This window comes from Suricata suricatta, chromosome 9 (genome assembly GCF_006229205.1).
Source record: "Suricata suricatta isolate VVHF042 chromosome 9, meerkat_22Aug2017_6uvM2_HiC, whole genome shotgun sequence".
NCBI classification, from domain to species: Eukaryota; Metazoa; Chordata; class Mammalia; order Carnivora; family Herpestidae; genus Suricata; species Suricata suricatta.
The window spans coordinates 75,290,674-75,310,936 of NC_043708.1; the positions used below are offsets into that span (position 1 = coordinate 75,290,674).

General features: G+C 40.4%; 1 protein-coding gene across 2 annotated transcripts in view; it reads left to right on the forward strand.

Moving 5' to 3' along the window:
* FMN1 (formin 1) overlaps positions 1 to 18,852 on the forward strand; it is a 391,026-nt gene extending 372,174 nt beyond the window's left edge. For both annotated transcript variants that reach the window (XM_029951580.1, XM_029951577.1), the window contains 2 exons: positions 7,557 to 7,641; positions 10,082 to 18,852. In XM_029951580.1, the coding sequence (XP_029807440.1) occupies positions 7,557 to 7,641; positions 10,082 to 10,126 (130 nt within the window). In that variant the 3' untranslated portion in view covers positions 10,127 to 18,852. The remainder of the gene's footprint in view (positions 1 to 7,556; positions 7,642 to 10,081) is intronic.
* Positions 18,853 to 20,263: the final 1,411 nt, after the last annotated feature.

Sequence of the window (20,263 nt, forward strand, 5' to 3'; positions counted from 1 at the left end):
CCCTTCCCCGCTTTCGCTCTCTTTCTCTCTCTCTCTCAAAATAAATAAACTTTTAAAAAATGAAAATACCTAGAAGAAATTATAGAAACTCAGTATTAATTCCCTTTCACAATCTTAGGCACTGATCTTTTGCTTACCTTTCCCATTCCCTCCCCGCTATTATAGAATGATCTAACCGTCTGCATTATTTTCTATTTTATAGATCAACCTTAAAACCGGATGCACTATACTTTAAAAAGATGTTTTTAATGTTTATTTATTTTTGAGAGAGAGAGACAGAGCATGAGCAGGGGAGGGTCAGAGAGAGAGAAAGACAGAATCTGAAGCAGGCTCCAGGCTCTGAGCTGTCAGCACAGAGCCCAACGCAGGGGTCAGACTCAGGAGCCATGAGATCATGACCTGAACTGAAGTCAGATGCCCAACCAGCTGAGACCCCCAGGTGCCCCTGGATCGATTATACTTTTAAGATAATATACCCTGGGCCGCCTGGGTGGCTCAGACACTTAAGTGTCCAGCTTCAGCTCAGGTCATGATCTTGCCATTTGTGGGTTCAAGCCCTTCATCAAGCTCTGTGTTGACCACTCAGAGCCTGGAACCTGCTTCAGAGTCTCCATCCTTCTCTCTCTGCCACTCCTCCACTCATCCTTTCTTCTCTCTCTCTCAAAAATAAACATTAAAAAAATTGTTTTACGACAATATCTTCTTAAAATCAATAATTTGGTATTTATATATCTTAAATATATAAAGCTTTTATAGCCTAAATGATCTATATTAGAATAGTCCGGGATATAGCTATGATTTGATATTCAAGAAAAACAGCTTGTCCTACAAAAAAAAATTAAAGTGTTTACTTTGCTAACTCTGGCTATAGTTGATTGAGGGTCACTAAAAGCGGTCAAGAAGGGATGTAACATTCTCAGTTATGCATTACCAGTTGAGACTGTGCTCATCAGCAGGGTGGAGTGGAAGAGGAAGATCAGTCAGAAGGCTACCTCATTAGTGAGATCTCATCCCTTTACTACGTGACTTGCCACACTAGCCCTCCAGCAAATCTCCCCACCAAAACTTTGAGGCTTAGAGAGGTCAGGTGGGCAGCAACAATGAGTGAAGTGCACTGAGTGTAAGAAAGCCATCTGTGCAGACAAGCTGGGAGTTGGCACCGCCTGACCACCCCAGGACTGCCAGCACACCAGGACTGACAGGAAACGCCACACTGAGAGGCTGCGGTGCAGAGATGCTACCCGATGTTGCTGTACCTTCCAATCGTGTAAGAGGGCTCGGGACACTGACTTCTTATGTGAAGTCTCTACATAGAAAGATGTGAGTAACTGATTTCAAACTTACTTAAGCCTCCTGTGGCTGATGAAAACTGAATCTAAATTTATTTAAACTCTCTGAAGTTGATCACACTACAAGACCTCTGCTCTGCAGTCTCTTCCCATGTGATTACTAAAACCCTGATTCTGCGTCAGTTTACTATGAGAAAGTCTGAGTGGTCTAGATAGAAGACCAAACTAGTCACAGCATTCCTTAAGTCAGAGCCTAATCCAGAGCAAGACCTGAACTCTCTTCAATTCTATAAAGACTGAAAGAGGTACAGAATCTGCAGAAGAAAAGCTTGAAGTAGCAGAGGTTGCTTCATGAGATTTCTGGAAAGAAACCATCTCCATAACTGAAAAGTATGAGGTGAAGCAGCAGATGCTGATGTGGAGGCTATAGCAAGTTATCCAGAGGAGCTAGGTGAGATCATTAATGAAGGTGGCTATGCTCAGCAACAAGTTTTCAATGTAGACAACACTCTTCTGTTAGAAAAAGATGCCGTCTACTGTCAACAATAGCCAAATCATGGAAAGAGCTTAAATGTCCATCAACTGACTAATGGACCGAGAAGATGTGGTTTGCATATATACAATGGAATACTACATGGCAATGAGAAGGAATGAAATTTGGCCATTTGTAGCAACATGGGTGGAACTCGAGGGTATTATGCTAACTGAAATGAGTCAGTCAGAGAAAGACAGATACTGTATTCTCACTCATATGTGGATCTTGAGAAACTTAACAGAAGACCTTAGGGGAGGGAAAGGAGAAAAAAAAGTTACAGGGAGGGAGGCAAAGAATAAATAACTCTTAAGTACTGACAACAAACCAAAGGTTGCTGAGAGGTGGGGGAAAGGGGAAAATTGGTGGTGAGCATGGAGGAGGGCACTAGTTGGGATGAGCACTGGGTGTTACGTGGAAATCAACTTAATAAACTATTTAAAAAAATAAAAGAAAAAGGAAAAGATGCCATCTAGGACTTTCATAGCTTGAGCAGAAAAGTCAATGCCTGGCTTCAAAGGAGAAACTGACTCTCTTGTTAAGGGCTTATGCAGTTGGTGACTAAGTTGAAGGCAACGTTCACTTACCATTCTGAAAAGCCTAGAGCTTTTAAGAATTGTGCCATATCTACTCTATCTGTGCTCTAAAAATGGAACAATAAAGCCTGGATGATAAAATATCTTCTAACAAAATGATATGCTGAATAAGCCTCCCATTGAGACCTACTGCTTAATAGTAAGATTCCTTTCAAAATATGACTGCTCATTGACAATTCACCTGGTCCCTCAAGAGCTCTGATGGAGATGTACGATTCGATGAATGTTGTTTTCATGGCTGCTAACACAACATCCATTCTGCAGCCCATGAATTGAGTCATTTCAACATCCAGGTTTTATTATTTAAGAAATATGTAAGTCTATAGCTCATAAATAGCTGAGGGATCTAGAGAAAGTATATTGAAAACCTTCTGGAAAGGCTTCACTAGCCTAGATACCATTAAGAACATGTATGATTCATGGAAAGAAGTCAAAATATCAACACGAAGAGGAGGTTGGAAGAAGTTGATTCTTGTCCTCATGGATGACTTAGGTTTCAAAACTCCAGTGGAGGCAGTTGCTGCAGATACGGTGGAAATAGCAAGAGAATTAGAATCAGAAGTGGAGCCTGAAGACGTGACTGAATGGCTGCCATCTCATGATGGAGTTATAATGGATGAGGAGTTGCCTCTTATGGATGAGCAATGAAAGTGTATTTTGGAATGGAATCTACTTATGGAAAAAATAATGTGAAGATTCTTGAAAAGATGACTAAGGATTTAGAAAATTATGTAACCTTAGTTGATAAAACAACAGCAAGGTTTGAGAGGATTGGATTCAATTTTGGAAGTTCTACTGCGGGAAAAATGCTATCAATCAGCATTGCATGCTACAGAGAAGCCATTCATGAAAAGGAGAGTCCGTTGACGTAGCAGACTTCATTCTTGTCTTATTTTAAGAAATTGCCACAGCCACCCCAACCCTCAGCAACCACCACTCTGGTCAGTCAGTGACATCAACCTTGAGGCAAGACCCTCCCTAGCAAAAAGATTACAACTCACTGAAATCTCAGGTGATGATTAGCATGTTTTAGCACTAAAGTATTTTTTTAATTTATGTGCATTTTTTAGACATAATGTTATCACTCAGTAGACTAAAGTATAGCATAAATGTAACTTTAATATGCATTGTGAAGCCAAAAAACTCATGTGACTGTCTTTATTGCAACATTCACTTTATTGAAGTGGTCTGGGATGAAACCTGCAGAATCTCCAAGGTATGCCTGCAGCTTCTCTTATTTTATTTGGCTAAGAAATTTTTGCCATACCTACACCAAAGCTGGGCTTCTAGATAGGATTTTTAGAATCTGCACTCAGATCTGAAAAATTAGAGTTAAATCTTTGACTTGCTTTGGGAACACATCTTAATGATATTCCTGAGAGAGAATACTTTGTGAATAGTGCCATTTCATGTGTAGTCAGAAACTGTTGTCATTCATTCTTAAGGTGCTCCTTTACCTCTGCAGTGGAAGATTCCATAATGGCTATCCTTTATTGACCATTTGCTCTATGCTTTATATACTGTCTTGCATATATTCGTTTAATCTTCACAGTAATAAGATGTGGTTGGCTTTAACCTCCATTTTATAGATAAACTGAAACAAATTTAGAAAAGTCAATTAGCTTGTTCTAAATCTTCTAATAGCTGCCAGAGTTAGAATTGGAATCAAGTCTAGCTGATGCTGAATCTTCTTGCATCAAGCTGTGTCTTCTCCCAATCCTTTGTGACTTCCAAGAGTGCCCTTCGAAAAGGAGATGATAAAATGGAAAGTGACTGTTTGGAGAAGAGCAGAGTGGAATCACTGAGATCAGCGTTGTCCTGGGTGACTGCCTGCAGTCTACAGAGCAGCCACTGACCAGTAGTAAAAGGTTCATGGTGGGGACAGGACCTTAGGTGGCTTCCCTCCTTCCTGCCTCCATATCCCCAACCACAACCATTACCCCAATATCCAGAAAATGTAGAGAGAGGTTCCAGGGCTGCCGAAGGATGTGGGCGCCCAACTTTGAAGCAAGAGACCAGAATTCTTAGGGGGAAAAGGAACTACTAAAGCAAAAAATCACCCCCAAAAGCCCCCTGAGGGAAATAGTAACTCTTGAATCATTTCATTGAAATTGGGATTAAATAGTCACTGATGGGTGTGCTTTTTGAAAGCAAATCTTTTAAAAGGAGATTCTGCAAACTGGGACCTCACCTGCAGCACCACCATCTTGGTTTGCAAATGCCTTACTAGTAGAGTCTCCAATGTAGTCTGACCTAGATTTGATCCTTTCTGTGTGGTATATACACTCAGACCTAGGTCAGCATTGAGAAGCACCCATTTCTGGGCAGCTCTGAAGATGTATTTCTTAGGTTATATAAATCATTACTCATCTTTGTCTCATTTTTATTTCTTTTCTGATGCACAGGTCAGCTTGTTGAATTCATCCTAACTGAGTTGTGCATATGGGCAGCAAGATTAGATTAGTGAGCATGTGTTTTAAGTAAATTGAATAAAATTAGCCAAGTAAAATAAGGCACTCAACTATTTCTTTGATATTAAGCAAGTATGTGAGTAATATTGAGCCAAAGATTTTTATTGGAGGCCCTAAAGAAAAAGCACATTCAATTTTATTTTTAATGTTTGGGTTGCTGGATCTTTATTTAATTTTTAAAAATGTTTTTGAAAAAATACTGAAAATAAAGAAATGCACAAAGGACAATGCAACACACCCATATTCCCACCATGTAGAATTAACTACTAACATTTTGCCACATATTCAATATATTATAATTAAAAATAAAGCATTACAGATAAAAGTAAAATTCTATTTTACGTGTTACCTCCCAATGCCATTCTCTTCTTCCATGCTTCTAGCAATAAGCTCTATCATGAAACCAGTGAGTGACTTTCCAGTCTCTGTATAAATACAGGCAGATGTTTGTATGTATGTTTATACACACATGCAGGCATCTATGAACAATATTGTTTTGTGGGTACTGTTTACATATGTGCACAGTGCAGCAGTTTGCATACACAGTAACAACAGTAGGAAACCTATAGTGAGTGATTACACGGTGCCTGGAGCTGCACAAGAGAGAGTCTCCATCCTTCAGTGACTCTGTGCAGCAGCACTGTTGTTGTTATCCTCTTGTCAGGAAACGAAGGTGCATAGAGAGGTTACTTACACAGGGTCACCCAGCTGATTAATGGTGGGGCTAAGAATTAATCCCACTTCCTGGTCTGGAGCCCAAGACCTTGACCATCAAGCTCGATGGCCTCTTCACTGTATCACTCTGCAGAATTCTTCATTCTCTCAATATCATGTTTTGGATTATCTGTCATTGTTCAATTTGCAACTCTAGTTTATTCCTTTTCACAGTTATACTCCATTAAGTGAGTAGTATAAAAGCAGCCTTGCATGGGGGGTCAGGACCTGTGAAGTAGGATTAGTGAAAATACCCACCTCAGAAGGCTGGGTGAGAATTAAATGGTTTAATTCAAATAAAGCAGGTAGAGTAAGTACGTGGTACCGAGTAAGCATCCATTAAAGGTTAGCTAGTATTATGTGCTATTATCATCTATCCATCATTAGGTTGTTTCCAGTTTTTCATTACTGCATATATTGCCCCAGTGAAAGCCCTGTATCTGTATATGAAAGTTTCTTTTGGTTATCTCCCTAGAAGAGAAATTGATGGTTCACGGAGAGCACGTGTTCTCAGTTGTCCCTGGTGTTGCCAAAGCCAGCTCCCCCAGTCTCCACGCCTCCCTAAATATACTGTTCAGCGGTTCCCATTTCACCACATCCTCAAAGAGAGTTGATATTGTCTGACTGCTGGATGTGCAAATTTGATGACATAATTCATATACTATGAAGTCCACCCATTTTAAAGTGTACAGTTCAGTAGTTTTTAGTCTCTTCACCAGTAGGTGCAACCATCACAACTACCTGATTCTAGGAGGAACCCCTTCACCCATGAGCGGTCATCCCCACTGTCCCTCATGCCAACCCCTACTTGCTCATCTACTTCCTATCTCTGTAGATCTGCCTATTCTGGACATTTCATATAAGTGTAATCATGTGATATGTGGATGGTGGAGGTTCATCTAGGCTATAGCATGTGTCAGCACTGCCCTCTTTTACATGGCCCAGCAGTACTCCACTGTGTGGACGTACTGCACTGTGTTTATCTGTTGTGGTTATTTTCGCTCCTGGCCATTATAAATAATGTTGCTATGAAAATTTATATGACAACTCTTGTACAAACATATAGCTTCCTTTCCTTGGATATACACATGTATTTATATACCTCGCCATGGGATGGCTTGGTCCTTTGCTAACTATGCTTAACATTTTGAGAAACTAACGAAGTGACTCTACCACTTTGCATCCCTTCAGCAATGTCTGAGGGCTCTAATTTCTCCACATCTGTACTTTAATATTTGCTCCTTTCTTTTTAGTTCTCACCATCTGAGGGGATATGCAGTCCTATCTTGTGGTTTTGCTTAGCATTGCACTGATGCTAATGATACTGAACATCTTTTCACAGGCTTAGTAGCCCTTCATATGTCATCTTTGGCCTAGTTTTTCATTGGGCAGTGTGCCTTTTTAGTGGAGTTATTGGAGTTCTCTCTATAGATAGATAGATTCTGAATATAAGTCCCTTATCAGATATATGATTTACAAATATTTTCTTCCATCTTATGGGTTGTCTTTTCACTTTCTTGATATGAATTGGTATATTTTAATATTTGTAGCTTAAATATGTTTCCTCAAAACTTAAGTTTTCAAAATTGTCTATTATCTGCTGACTGGATCACAAGCCAGAGAGCCTGGAAGTGTTTACTCAGAGTAAAGGCACGCATTCCCCAGATGAGAAGAAGCACCTGCATTGGTCACCGAAATAGACGTTCTGAAGTCGTCTGTGTGACCCTCTCAGCCAGTGAAGGAGAGTCCATTGTGATCACATAGAAAAACGTGCCTTCGCACCTAATTAGTGTTTGAATTTGATAATGAAAGGCACCAAGAAACCATTCCTTGTATTTCCAAACTGCCAGTTGGTTAAAATTCAAAAGCATTTGGATTCCTATTTAACCTGGCCTCTTCTTTTTTTTTTCTTCCTCCTCTCTTCACCTTTTCCCCCTCCCTGTTTTGATTTCAGATTGAAAATAGCTCAGGAATCCGTCAGCAAGTTGACATCAGAGAAGAAAGTGGAGACCAAGAAAATCAATCCCACAGCTAGTCTGGTGAGATGCATTTTTCAGCATAACTTCAAGATTTTGCATTATAACCGAGGTGTATCCAGGAGGGTGTCTGAACTTAACAGATAAAACTCAGAGGAATGAACAGTGTCCAGGTTCTCAGGCCCCATCCTAGATTAGCACAGGTAACAAAGAATACAGGGGAGCAGGGAGCGAGGAGCAAAACGCAGTTTCCTGTGTTCTCCCAGCCAACTCAACAAAGATGGTTTCCTGCTGGGCAAATTTAGCCACTTGGCATTTCACACCCTTCCACACCCCATGCCAACACCCACTCCCTTATCTCAAAGCACGTTTCTCCCAAAATGTTTAAGCATTTAAGAAACAGGTTGAGATTGCGCTTTTTAGAAAACTGGGAAAACCAAGATGCAGAAAGATACAGCCTACCTAGCATCACTTCACAAATGGGTAACACAAACCTGGCGCCTGATGTCTCTCCCTGACCTCAAAACTCGGAGTCTAGTCCACAAGGGGAAATTGTCCTCCACAGTCCCGTTTGGGAAGGTTCACAGTGAAGCTCTATCTATATGTTAGAGACAGTAGTCGGAACAGCTGAGTGGCTAGGGATCCAAGGTGCTGGGGTTCAAATCCCAGTTGAGCCACTTACTAGGTGTAAACCCTGAATGAAATAACTTTGCTTCTTTCTTTTTGGTAAAAAAAGAGAAATAACACTGCTTTTGCATTAGAGTTATTTTGAGGAAACTGAGAGACGTATAAAGTGCCTGATCTATAATAGGAGCTTCAAAACCTTTGTTGATTTTCTTGTCATTACGAATTTTGGCAGCAGTGAAACATGTTGCCAGTGTTGTTTGGCAACAACAGCAATGAGTGTTCTCTCAAGAGAACACACTCCTCGGTTTGATTTTCAGACCTTACTTCTCTGTGCCCTAGTGCCTCACAGCTACTTATTTTTATACTTTTCAGTTACAAGTACCATTTGCCAGCTACTTTAAATTTTTTGGCCATCTAAGTGAAGTTTAAGTTATTAAAGTAAGATTTTTTTTTTCCGTTGATTAATTATGGTGTCTCCCATAACAACCCCAGCAGCAGCTCAATGAATGTTGGGTGAGAAGTGGGGAAGTCAGAGTCATTGGGCTGGATCAGGGAAAGCCTCAGTTAGAGCACATAGCTCCTCCCTGAATAGACACATTTGACAATGTACTCGTTACAAGCCCTTGTATGATTTTCAGTGGCAATGGGCTCAACCCTGATTTTTGTCTTCCTCCTCGGTCAGCCTCTACCACTTTCCCTCTTATTTGGTTCTCTGTCTTAACTTTTACAGCCAAACCTTATTTCTAGAGGCACCAAATGGACTCAGCTCTGTTCAGGTTTACTGTGGAGGTTTTTTTTAATAAGTGACCTCCACCATGAGTTCATTCTCAGTTGTGATCTTCAGCCTGTTAGGGTTGTTTTGTTGTTGTTGTTGTTGTTGTTGTTGTTGTTGATTTGGACAGAAATTAGGCAAGAGCTTGCAAACTGATCCCTCATTCAACTTCACAAGTCAGAGTTGGGATTCAAATGCAGGATGGGTGCTTCAAAACCACCAGCATAAGTTTACATGGAGGCCCGTCTAGTAACTCAGTGTGTCGCACCTCATAGATCACAAGCAGATGAGGATCTGCTCCCAAGGGGCCTCTCTGTGCAAAAGAATATACCTCTTCCATTTTTTGCTTTAACCTTTTATTTGCCCACCAGAAGAGCAGGCACACCCATTCTCACTATGCTTAATATTTTACTTCTCTGAAGTCCTAGAAACAGTGAGGGCCCATGTTTTATTTTGTAGTTTCTTGTTCATACTTCTATCTCGCCAGCACACTTTGATGGCCTTCCTCTTTAGAAGGCTGTCCCTGGGAAGGAAGCTCTGCGTAGGCAGAGAAGAACGTCCCTGGCAAATAGGAGCTGCCTCCATGCTGCATGGATTAAATCTGGTCGTCTTCCCTTCTGCATAGCCTTTGTTTAGTATTGCCAAGTTGACCATATGCATATGGCTTCAACTTGGAAGTGGTGATGTTTTCATATCTAGCCTCTTCAGAAACTATTTCTTAGGCATTCCCTAATTCCATCCGTAGACTGAGCATTGGGGTAGGAGAAGTCTTTGAGTAACACTAAGACATTAGGACCTTTGTCACGGAGGAAGAGAACAGTGCAGCCTAGCATGGTAAAGGTCAGTATTTCAGATGGATATAATTGATTGATTGGCTGGTTATTCGTTATTTGTTTTTGGAAAGTAATGGTAATAGAGTGGGAGGAGCAGGTAACTGAGAATCTCAGGAAAGAGGGATAGAATTACTCTCATTTCTTGGGCATGGAGTACAACACTATTCATCATTCTAGACCAAGACTTTGAGAAATTTCTCAAAATCTGAGAAAGATGAAAATTTAGAAAAAGGAATGGTAATAAACTCATTTTCCCCCCTCAAAAAAACAGAAAGAAAGACTGCGTCAGAAGGAAGCCAGTGTGACCACCAACTAATACAGAGACATGTGAAAATGATGGCGGCGCGATGTGTTTTCTTTCGTGGTCCATTGCAACAGCAGTGCTGTGGGAAGTTCTTGAAAGATACGTCACCAAATGTTCGTTTTCCACATCATTGCAGTGAGCACCCCGTGCCTTCTTAAGGAAGTCCCTTGTTAAGCCACAGGAACAATGAGAAACTGTTTACAGGAACATTCCAGGAATATGGATTATCGTTTCTTGTAGAGGTCCAGAGTCACTCCATTACAGGACCAGAAGAAATACCAAGATTTTCCAAATATTTTGAAAAAGTGGTGATTTCATGCTTTCTAACCGAAGCTTGATACATACACACTTGTGACAGAAGAAGAAAATGATCTTTTATGACAATTGCCTTGAAAGAACTTAAGCCTTGACCTTTACATACTGCTGGTTTGACAGTTGATCTTAATTTTAATCCTGTTCCAGCAAGATCCTGAATCATCTTTCTCACCAAAAATGTGGAACTTACCAAAACCCTATTTAAGAGGGCCAAGATAATGTATTTTCCAGATGAGAGAAATGGATATTTGTTTGTTGTTGTTGTTGTTGTTGTTGTTATTCACATAATGGAAAAGATAGAACATGGAATTGTACCTGAGTGGAGAAGAGATTATGATACAAAGAATTGACATCAGCTGTTAAGCAAGACCCATTCTTTTGATTTTATGGAAATTCATTGTGGTTTCATTGCCCAGCAGAAATCCTGCACCTTACTTCCATAAAACAGTGATAACCAAGCCAGCACAGGCTTGGAGGTCAAAGTACCTGCTTGGGCAAGTGATCCAGTAACAGCAGATTTCACATTTCAGATTGCTCGTGAGGGGGTAAGGCCACAGTGACACGCAGCTGAGCCCTGCATCGTGTTCTGGGACTGTGTGCGTGTGGCCATACGTCTCCCAACAACCCCAGGAAGCAGTTTCCAGACAGGAGAGCAAATGCTACTTTCAGCCTTTTATCATGACCTCAACCAACAGGCATGTGACCTAGGCTGTAGCAAGAGTCTTTGATGTCGAAAAAATTAAGAGCATAAAAAAGGTTCTTTACATCAAAACGAAAAGAAGATGATTACATTAATATTAAGCTTTGAGTGGAATATCACACACAGGCAGCTCTTTCTGACCCTGGGAGCCCACAAGACCACTACCCCTTGAGTCACATGGGAAGTGACCTTAGATCTCTCCCCTGACACTTTTCTTCCTTACGCCACCTCTCTTTGAATCTATTGTGTGAGAGAAGAGAAAGGACTGGAGGAGAACTAAGAATAGCATCAAAGACTATCCATTTGGGGCCTTGAAGGAAAAGGGGTTCAAACCTTCTCCTTCAGTTGGTGGAGGACAGTCTAGAGGTGACTGAGAACCTTAAAACCCTTCCTGACTGGACTGCCATGTGCGGCCTTGCCCCTTACCCTGGCCTCTTCCCAGACCTCTCAACTTGCCAGGTGCCTAGGTGTCTACCCAGTTCTGCCTGCCAATCATCAACCCCCTCAGGGACCCCCTCATACAGCTAGCTAATTAAATCAGCACTGTATCCTAATATAATGCAGCCAGGATCAAATCAAATCGCAGAAGCCATATTTGTGCTGGTGCTAACCACCCCTCTAATCCAAAAGGAAGGAATATGGGAGCACAGTTAGGCTTTTTCATTTGTTTTTGTTTTTCCAATTCAAAATAAGAGATGAGACCAGCAAAACAAAAAAAGCTGGTAAAGAACTTACATTACCAAAAGAAGTTGCTTGTGAGCAAGAAACTTTTCGTGCTGCTTTCTTATGTTATTTCTGTTCATTTTCACTTAACTGGGAAGAAAACCTAAGGAATTCATCAGTTTGAAACAAATTACACTTACAATCATCTTGTGCTCTGTGACATTCCTTCTAGTATTACCATGCAATAGAAAAGTACCTGTTTTGTCCATGCCTTGGGGATCAGCTTTGAGTTCAGTGAGATCAACAAATGTCTAAATCCTCACGGGTCCCCACAGAGTGGATGACCAAGAGCAGCACCTCCACTTAAGGTCTCTAAGGAGGATGCTCACAAGAAAATCGCTGACAGCAAATAGGACTGTCACTATGGCCACACAACCCTATAAGAGCATGCTCTTGGGGAACCAATGATGAAGGAAAATGAGTGGAGACATTTAATGTGATAGACAAATGCAGCCCAAGTTGGATTCAATCAACATGGATGGACTCGAAATTGCAGTAAAATACCTATTTCTAAAGATTATACTTTGCCTGCTCTCTTGGGGAAATTTGATGGTTTCGTCACGCTACTCAAATATAAGGAGTTACTGTATTAAGACACTAGGGCAGAATCTCCATTATTCTCACCCATTTTCAATCCTGCATTTTGTACCTGGATGCCGCCTCACAAGTTCACACATGTACTGTGGTGTTGGCACAGGCTTTGTCTCTAATGTAGGTTGATGCTCAGTAAAGGTTCGCAAGAGCTTACTCAACGTGGACTATCTAAAACAACCTGGTGTCTCTTGAACTAATCCTCCATAAAATGCAACTGAGATGATGTTAAATACAACTTTTAATGGAAAGAAAGTGGTTAGTGCACTGCTTAAGCAGCTTGAGCATTTTAGGCATGCAGGGTAGAAGTGGCTTTGCTAAGCACAGCCTTCTCCAGACTAGAGGGAGAATGGCCAATGTTGCTACTCTGTGTTTAAACAGATACTCATACCCAACATTAGTAGTCAGATTCTGAAAAACCTTGACTTATAAGCAACATTGTCTCTTCCTAGCCAAGAGTCATTACATGTGAGAGCACGTAGTTGGTTGGATAGCAACTTGGTTTCTTGCATGAGTAACCTGCAGTCCTCATTGAGCACACAAGTATATCATAGATTACACTAACACATGATATAAACATGTTAGGGTAAAAGGCATCAGGCCTGTGAAGTGTCAAAGATCAGGTTAGAAGGGGGTGTGCTGTATGGCTGTTAATGCAAGAGACAGCTTAACGATTGGGTGGGGGTACGGAGAGCATGGAAAGGGAAAAGTGTAACCAAGCAGAAATAGATGATTTTGACCACGATAGACCTGCTTGCCTTTTGAATCCTTGAGTTGACACCTATGATATCTCTTCAAATGCCCACTGCAAGTACCTAGGAATAATGAAAACAGTATTTCTGAAATCTGGGAAGTAGAATAAGGAAACCCAGTGATGGAAAGATGTACTGGCCAAAACAAATTGGCAGCATGGTCGAGGAACCAACTGCCAGATTGGGTGCTAGTCTTGGACCCCCTCCTGTCCTCTAATAAGCACAAGTACTGAGCCCCCCTAAGGCACCTCTTTTTTTTCCCCTAAGAACCATATGGAAAGGCATTTCCTAAATGAAAAGCTTATAGGCTGCTGGTGGAGAAACTGGAAAAACTGAAGGAAGGAATAAAACTCTGTGGTGGTGTTAGAAACCTCCGACAAGATACAGAAGTCATTGCTATGGTTCTTGCAAGGACCACAACTGGACATAGCAGAAGAAACATGTTATTTTTGTTAAAGATTTGCTTGTTGGCCTGGGATTGTATCTCTCTCCATAGATTATACTGTGTGCAATGGGGGAATTTTTTATTTTAATTCTTGCTTTCATGACTATTATATTTTCTCACTTCTGTTTTTGCTTTTCCTTTGCCTGACGTCATAGACACAGATCACTGCACACAGCATTGCATGCAGCAGTATAACAGACAGCATCTAGTCCAAGTATCAAGGGGAATTAGCAATGCAGACCTGCAGGCTCTTTCCCAGTAACCAGAATGTAAGGTTAACAGGGAAACCTCTTCATTCCCGATATATTAAATCAGCTTATTTTGTAGTACTCTCCCTTCCCTCCCCCAAGATAAAACCAATGTGGGGCTTTCTGTGTTGAGGAGAGGAAAGAAGTCCAAAATATACAGCTTCCCCTCCAAAAAAATCTGATCCAAATATCAAATATCATTTTATCAAGTAGTTTAGATTTGTGCATAATTTACTTTGATTCTGCCTATTGTAAGCAGAAAACAAAACAAAAATGACCAAAAGCTGGAAGGGAAAAAAAGGCATCAGTACATTTAGTAATCAAATTTGTTTATTAGTCTCTAAAACACTCACACAAAATGGACGTACTGTAAAATCCAATGTTGTGGAATTCCTGAGCACAAAAAATTGGAACAGCTGTGAGAGCTGATGAGTGTGGACAAAGAAAGAGCTGCCTGTGGCCTGCTTGAGATTCTTACTTCAACCAGACAATTTGTGGATTTGAAAGAATGGAGGATTGCCCTGAATAGTTTACTTTTTTAAAAGCCACATCCAAGGAGAAGTGGTTGATCTAGTGGAAGAAGTGGCCAGACCATTACAATACCCTTAGTCTGGGTTCTCTTTAAAGCTGCTGATAAATGTGTGGAACATCTGGAAGGCTGTCAGAACCACATTTCATATATTAGACATCATACCTTTAAGAACAATTCAGCTGAAGAAAGCAAACTGAATAAAGAGATGAACTTTCATTCATGTCAGCTACTTTGTCATCATGAAGAAATCTGCAACACGAGAGAAACAAGTCTGTGTTTCCAAACTGATAGTATTTAATATTTGAAAAGTATGAATCATTTTTAGCCTTTCCAAAATGCTAATACCTTCTTAGGTATATTTCCATTTTCTAGCTATAGAGAAATCCAGCCGCTTGGAACATTCTCTATTGTTGGTACAAAAGTCACTTAAAGAAAAGCACCTTCAGAAACTGGCCTCTGCATAGTTGGCCGCTGCAGACTTGCATAACAGTATTTATAACCCCATCAGCAATTGAATCCAGGCATAAGTAGGCTCTGTTACTCACAGCTGTATGTAACTGAGAGGCCCACTTTGTGGCATTGCTGCATATCCTTCAGCTTTTGACACCTTGTTAGAAGCACTGAATGTTAGTTTCACAATTCTTTACTTTCCCTCCCAAGGAGTGGGCAATCTACCAAATCCTCCCAAATCAACTCTTCGCTGGGAAGTAGTGAATTCAAGAGCATTTTAACATGCAAGCATGAAGCCAGTTCAGTAGTCTTATTATTGCCAAGACTCTTAATCAACCCTGTGATATAAACCTCAGATTTGGGAAATGTGTGTAGTTGACAACTTAATTGGAAATGTGAAGATAGTAAAATGGCAGCTAGCTAACTCTAAAAGCCCCCATGCAGTTCTACCAACAGAGACGTTAAGGCAGCAAATCAAGCTTCATTCAGCAGGCCAGCTGTCCTCAAGTAGACCTTATCAGGTTCATGTCCCCTCTACCCCAGCCCTTCTCTCAGCCAGCTTGGTGATGGCCAGTAACACAAAAAAACCCTTTTCCTTGTCATCCTCTTTTCTGATGGTTCACTTCAGTCAAGAGCTCAGATGAACTCCACACTTCATTGCATATCACATCTATGAAGTACTTCTTCATAAGCTTCATCTCTATCTGGGGAGACTGAATCTCATTTTTCTTTAATTAGGGAAGTTGTAGCTAAAGCCATTAATTTATCCTTCTGCGTTCCATCTATGCTCATAAAATTTTCTGGTTTTTTTTTTTTTAAATCTTCTCTCAAATCTGCTAAGGAACACCCATCTGCCTCTTTTTCCTAAAGCTAATCCAAATACTTTTGTGAGCTAGTTTTTTTATGCTTTGTGTGAAATTTGATAGCTTTGGGCTAGCAAAATGCAAATGAGCCCATAAATTCCAGTAGAAATTCACCTCCAAAGAATATGGCATTCTTCTCCATGTGAGTAAACAAGCTTCTACTATATTTAGGCTATTTCATAGACTGAGCATTTCCCTAAATTCTACCTGTTCAGACACCAAGGGGCACTCTACCTTTGAAATTATAAGGATGTCTTACAAGAGAATGAATATTTCTCCCCATATGTAGTGAGAGCCACTGATACATTCATTGTCTTATGCTTAGCATGCATTCATTCTTAGGCATGCATTCACTACGCTTTGTCTACATCTTTGGCAAAATTGTACTTACTTTCCTTGATTGTTCTCTTACAGAGCTTGCTTCTATTCTTGTCTCACGAAACAAGTGTGTTTTTGTTTATTCATCTGGGTCACCTTTCCAAAATGAAAGACTCGTCCCATAGACATCTGAGTATACAGGGAAATTGCTCTTTCCCTCCCCATGGCATGGACAACAAGCATATTCAGGAACAGACAGCTCTCTGGGAACTCTTGAGATGAATTTTGAATTCCAGGTTTCTGTGCAATGCATAAAAATGGGTGTAGGGTATATGAAAATTGTACTAGTCTTCCCAATAAGAAACCGGAGGAAGACTCAAAATCTTTACATTTTAGATGGGTTTGAGTAAACTATAAATAACTCATTGTTTTTCCCTTTCTTCTTGGCAACTTGTCCCCAACTATATAATCCTTACTTTTTCATATCTGACCTCCAAGGCATAAAGAAGGTGATTTCAGCCCTACTAAGATGGTGCTCTGCATAATCCTCCAAAGAAATCCATTTCCTTTGGGAACAAATCTGTGAGTGAGAGGGAAAGTGGTGCAATTCCTCTGTCTGTCCAGAGTGACACACATGGGATTTTTGGGTCCAGCACCAAAAGGATAGGTCTATGTGAAATCATTAATTTTACAATTCTGTAATTCTTCAGTTTCTCAAGGCACAAAAAATGCTACCCTACTGTTTGCAAAAGATATAATCTTCAGTGGATATAAGCATTAAGGAAAAAGAACTTCCCTTTAAAGAAGCAATCTAAGATACTCCTAAAAAGGCTGAAACTTTGAAAATTAGAAATTGAATAATTTTTGAGAGAAAACATGTCACTGATCCATCATAGTTTTTTCCTCTCATTGAGTTTTTATTTAGATTAGCATGGGAAGCAGGGCGCCCAGGACTTTGGTTTAGGGGATCGTGCTTTGGCCTGGAAAATCACCGAGCTGCATGCCCAGAACCTAAGTGAAATCAGTCAGCCTCCTAATAGGAATCAGGCCTAACAAATAAATGTAGGTTATTTCAAGTCCTTTAGGGCTTAATTTTCTTAGTGACACCCTGGACCCCAGATGATGCATTGCAGTTACAGCCTTGGGAGATTGCAAGTGGTGAGCTGTGGGAGAAGAGCAGGCGGAAGGAAAATCTGAACAGGGCCCAAGGGCAGTGTTTTCCCAATACGGTGCACTGTGAGGGGGCTGGTGATTTTTGCCATGCTTGTGCCATGGGTGACCTATCACGGAAACCCCAGGAATCTGCATTAGGCAATTGGGAGTGCTCAGCATCTTACACTGGTCAGTGCCTGACGGTGCTGGAAAAGTGGGTACGTAGTGACGCTGCCCTGCGCTGGCTGAGGTGGCTCTATCACATTGCCCCTGAGGCCGGTTGGGCACAGATCTTTCTCTTTGCTCCACGCCTTTCCAAAAGTCATTTTGGCCCCTAGCTTCGTCTGACTTTCCTCACCTCAATACTTGTGCTCCTGGCCCCTTGCTACCTCCAAACCCCAAGGGCTTTTTTCCCTGCCTTTACCTTTTCGGTTTCTCCAGGACCCAGCCTTTTAGAGCTTCCCCTTCCCCTCCAACCCAATGCCATCCCCCAGCCCTTTGGACGCAGTGCTCCGCTGTCACCAAGTGAGACACAGCGCTGTGGCTGCCTCTTGTTAATGTCAGCATCACCTCATCACTTAGGCAAAGAGGGAAAAATCCATAAAAGAGATGGAAAATACATTTCTTTTTCATTTTATTCAACTTTATTTTAAGAAGGTTGAGGGGAAAGTTCTATTCCTTTTCAATTTCTCAGATTGTACTTTAAAACTCTCTAATTGGGGACCATTCTTTTGTAAATTCTCCCGGGTCACCATCTATGATGCATAAGACTGAATTTTTGAATCTGAAGTAACTTTTCTGTGCTGCTGGACAAATTGATTTCATTCTGTGCAAACAGTTTGAATCATAGGCTTTTTATTGCCACCCCATTCTTACCACCACTCATGATCCAAACACCTACACAAACTGGACCAGGATGTTCAGTTTGTGGTATTTTCAGATCAACAGTAACTGTTACACTCTTGAAAGTGCTTAAAAAGAAAGTCCTAAGTAGTCTTTTGACCTGGAAACATCTTGGCTTTTCTGTTTAATTAAATATTGGATCAATCGATAGATATCATCTGAAAGGATTTTAAACAATAATGAAGACAGTTTGAGAAATGAGAAGGCACTTTAAAGACATGAAACCTTACATTACATGCTCTTGGATATTTTTTAATTAATAAGCTAATTCTATTCAGGTATTTTTTCCCTTTAAATTTTTAAAAATATGTGTTTCTAATTTGTTTGCATATTTAATTTTGTCAAAGCTGAGAAATGCTCATTAGTTGGATTTGTAAATGTCATTTGCAACCAAATGAAGTATTTATTTTTAAAAAGAAAGGATGAAGGAACCAATATTGATTTGTACATAGTGAAAATATATGTGTGTCTCTCTCTATATATATATTTTCCTCCTTGACATGATTTGGTCACCACATCAAGTGTATTTTTGTACATAATATATATTGGTTAGAAAATGTAGATTGTCTATTCAAAGAATTCTATCTCGGTGATAGATTATATTTATCCTAATCTGTTGATACCTCTGTTAATTTGTTTTAAGAGATAGAACTCTATTTTTTGGAATTTGCAGAGAACTGCATTCATGGCTTCCAAATGTAAATATGATGACGATATTTTAATAAATCTTGGTTTCATGTCTGTCAGGTGTGTTGTACAGATTTATTTTCAGGAGACATTTCAGGACAGTCTCCCAGAGCACTCCCATGTGGTGAATACCAGCCTCTCTAACGCTCATTGCTGCTTAGGTGCAGTCTTATTACTGAGGTGCAAAAGCTGAGTCTTGGTAAGTCCATCATGTTTCCTTCTTTCTTCTCTGTCTACCCCACCAACAGTGGGCAATCTGGCTAGGCGTTCAAGGCTAACACCAAACAGACAAACCCAGCCAGGCATTGGCTCAGCAAGGCTGACCCAAAGGTAATACTTCCTGAAGATAAATTGCCCCAGGTGGAAGCATGTAGGCAGAACAACTATTGGTGGCTTCAGTTTGTGGGTTGGTAAACGATCTCCTAGGGAAACAGAACAGAAAAATAACTATATTGTGTTCTAGGACTAAGCACAAGGCATGAATTCTTTTCAAGCAATGGTACAACACATGCAAGTGTTTAAGAAGGAGAAACTAAGACTTGCAGCAGAGCACTCTTCCATTTAGATAAAAGTGTGATTGTGTGTTTTTAATTAATTTGTTTATTGGGTGTTCCTAAATGCCACACACCCTTAAGTTCTAGAAGTCTGCTGAAACATTCCCCAATTTATACAGATACATTTAATGAACAGACATAGTTATTATCTGGGGAGACATTTTATCACTAGAGAATCTAAATCATAGAGTCAGAGAGCTGCAAAAATCTTTAGACATTGCATGAAACTGTTTCACACAGTAGAAACTGCAGTTGAAGGGATCTGCTGAAAATCACATTTAGTGTTAGTGAACACATTAAGATGAGAATCCTGATCTTTTGACTTCAAGGCCAAAGCCATTCCCACTGCTTAACTCTTTCATCACGTTAAACTGTTTTCTTCAAAATACAGGTCTCCCCCTGCTGCTATGTGTTCTTAAGAAAGTTTTGATAGGCCAAAATGGCAAAACACAAAGAAGCGATGACCATTAACTTACATGGAAAATTTTTTGAGCATTTCCAGACCCAAAATTACCTCTCTTAGACTTTTCTGATACCTTAGGACACATCTTGCTAAAAGATGCACAAAATAAATCAGGATAAAATAGAAATGCTCACAGACACAGCTCCAGGCTGTAATGTCTTAATGCCGGGATACTGAGTGTCGTTTCTGGGGAGGAGCTTGGCGGGACCCCTCTTGCTGCTTGGGTGCACGCTACCTCTACAAGGCTCACTGCGAAACAAATGCTAAATACCATTTTTGCTTCTTGCCTTATTTTCTAAAAGCAAGAATCTTCATCAGATTTCTTCCGGTTAGCAAAAACAGATACTGATGTAGGTCTTTTGTGAAAAGAATAGGGATGTAACAGGAACTTTCAGAAAGTGGGGGATACCTGTACACCATTATAGAGAATGTCTAGAACTGTTCTTTGAAGAA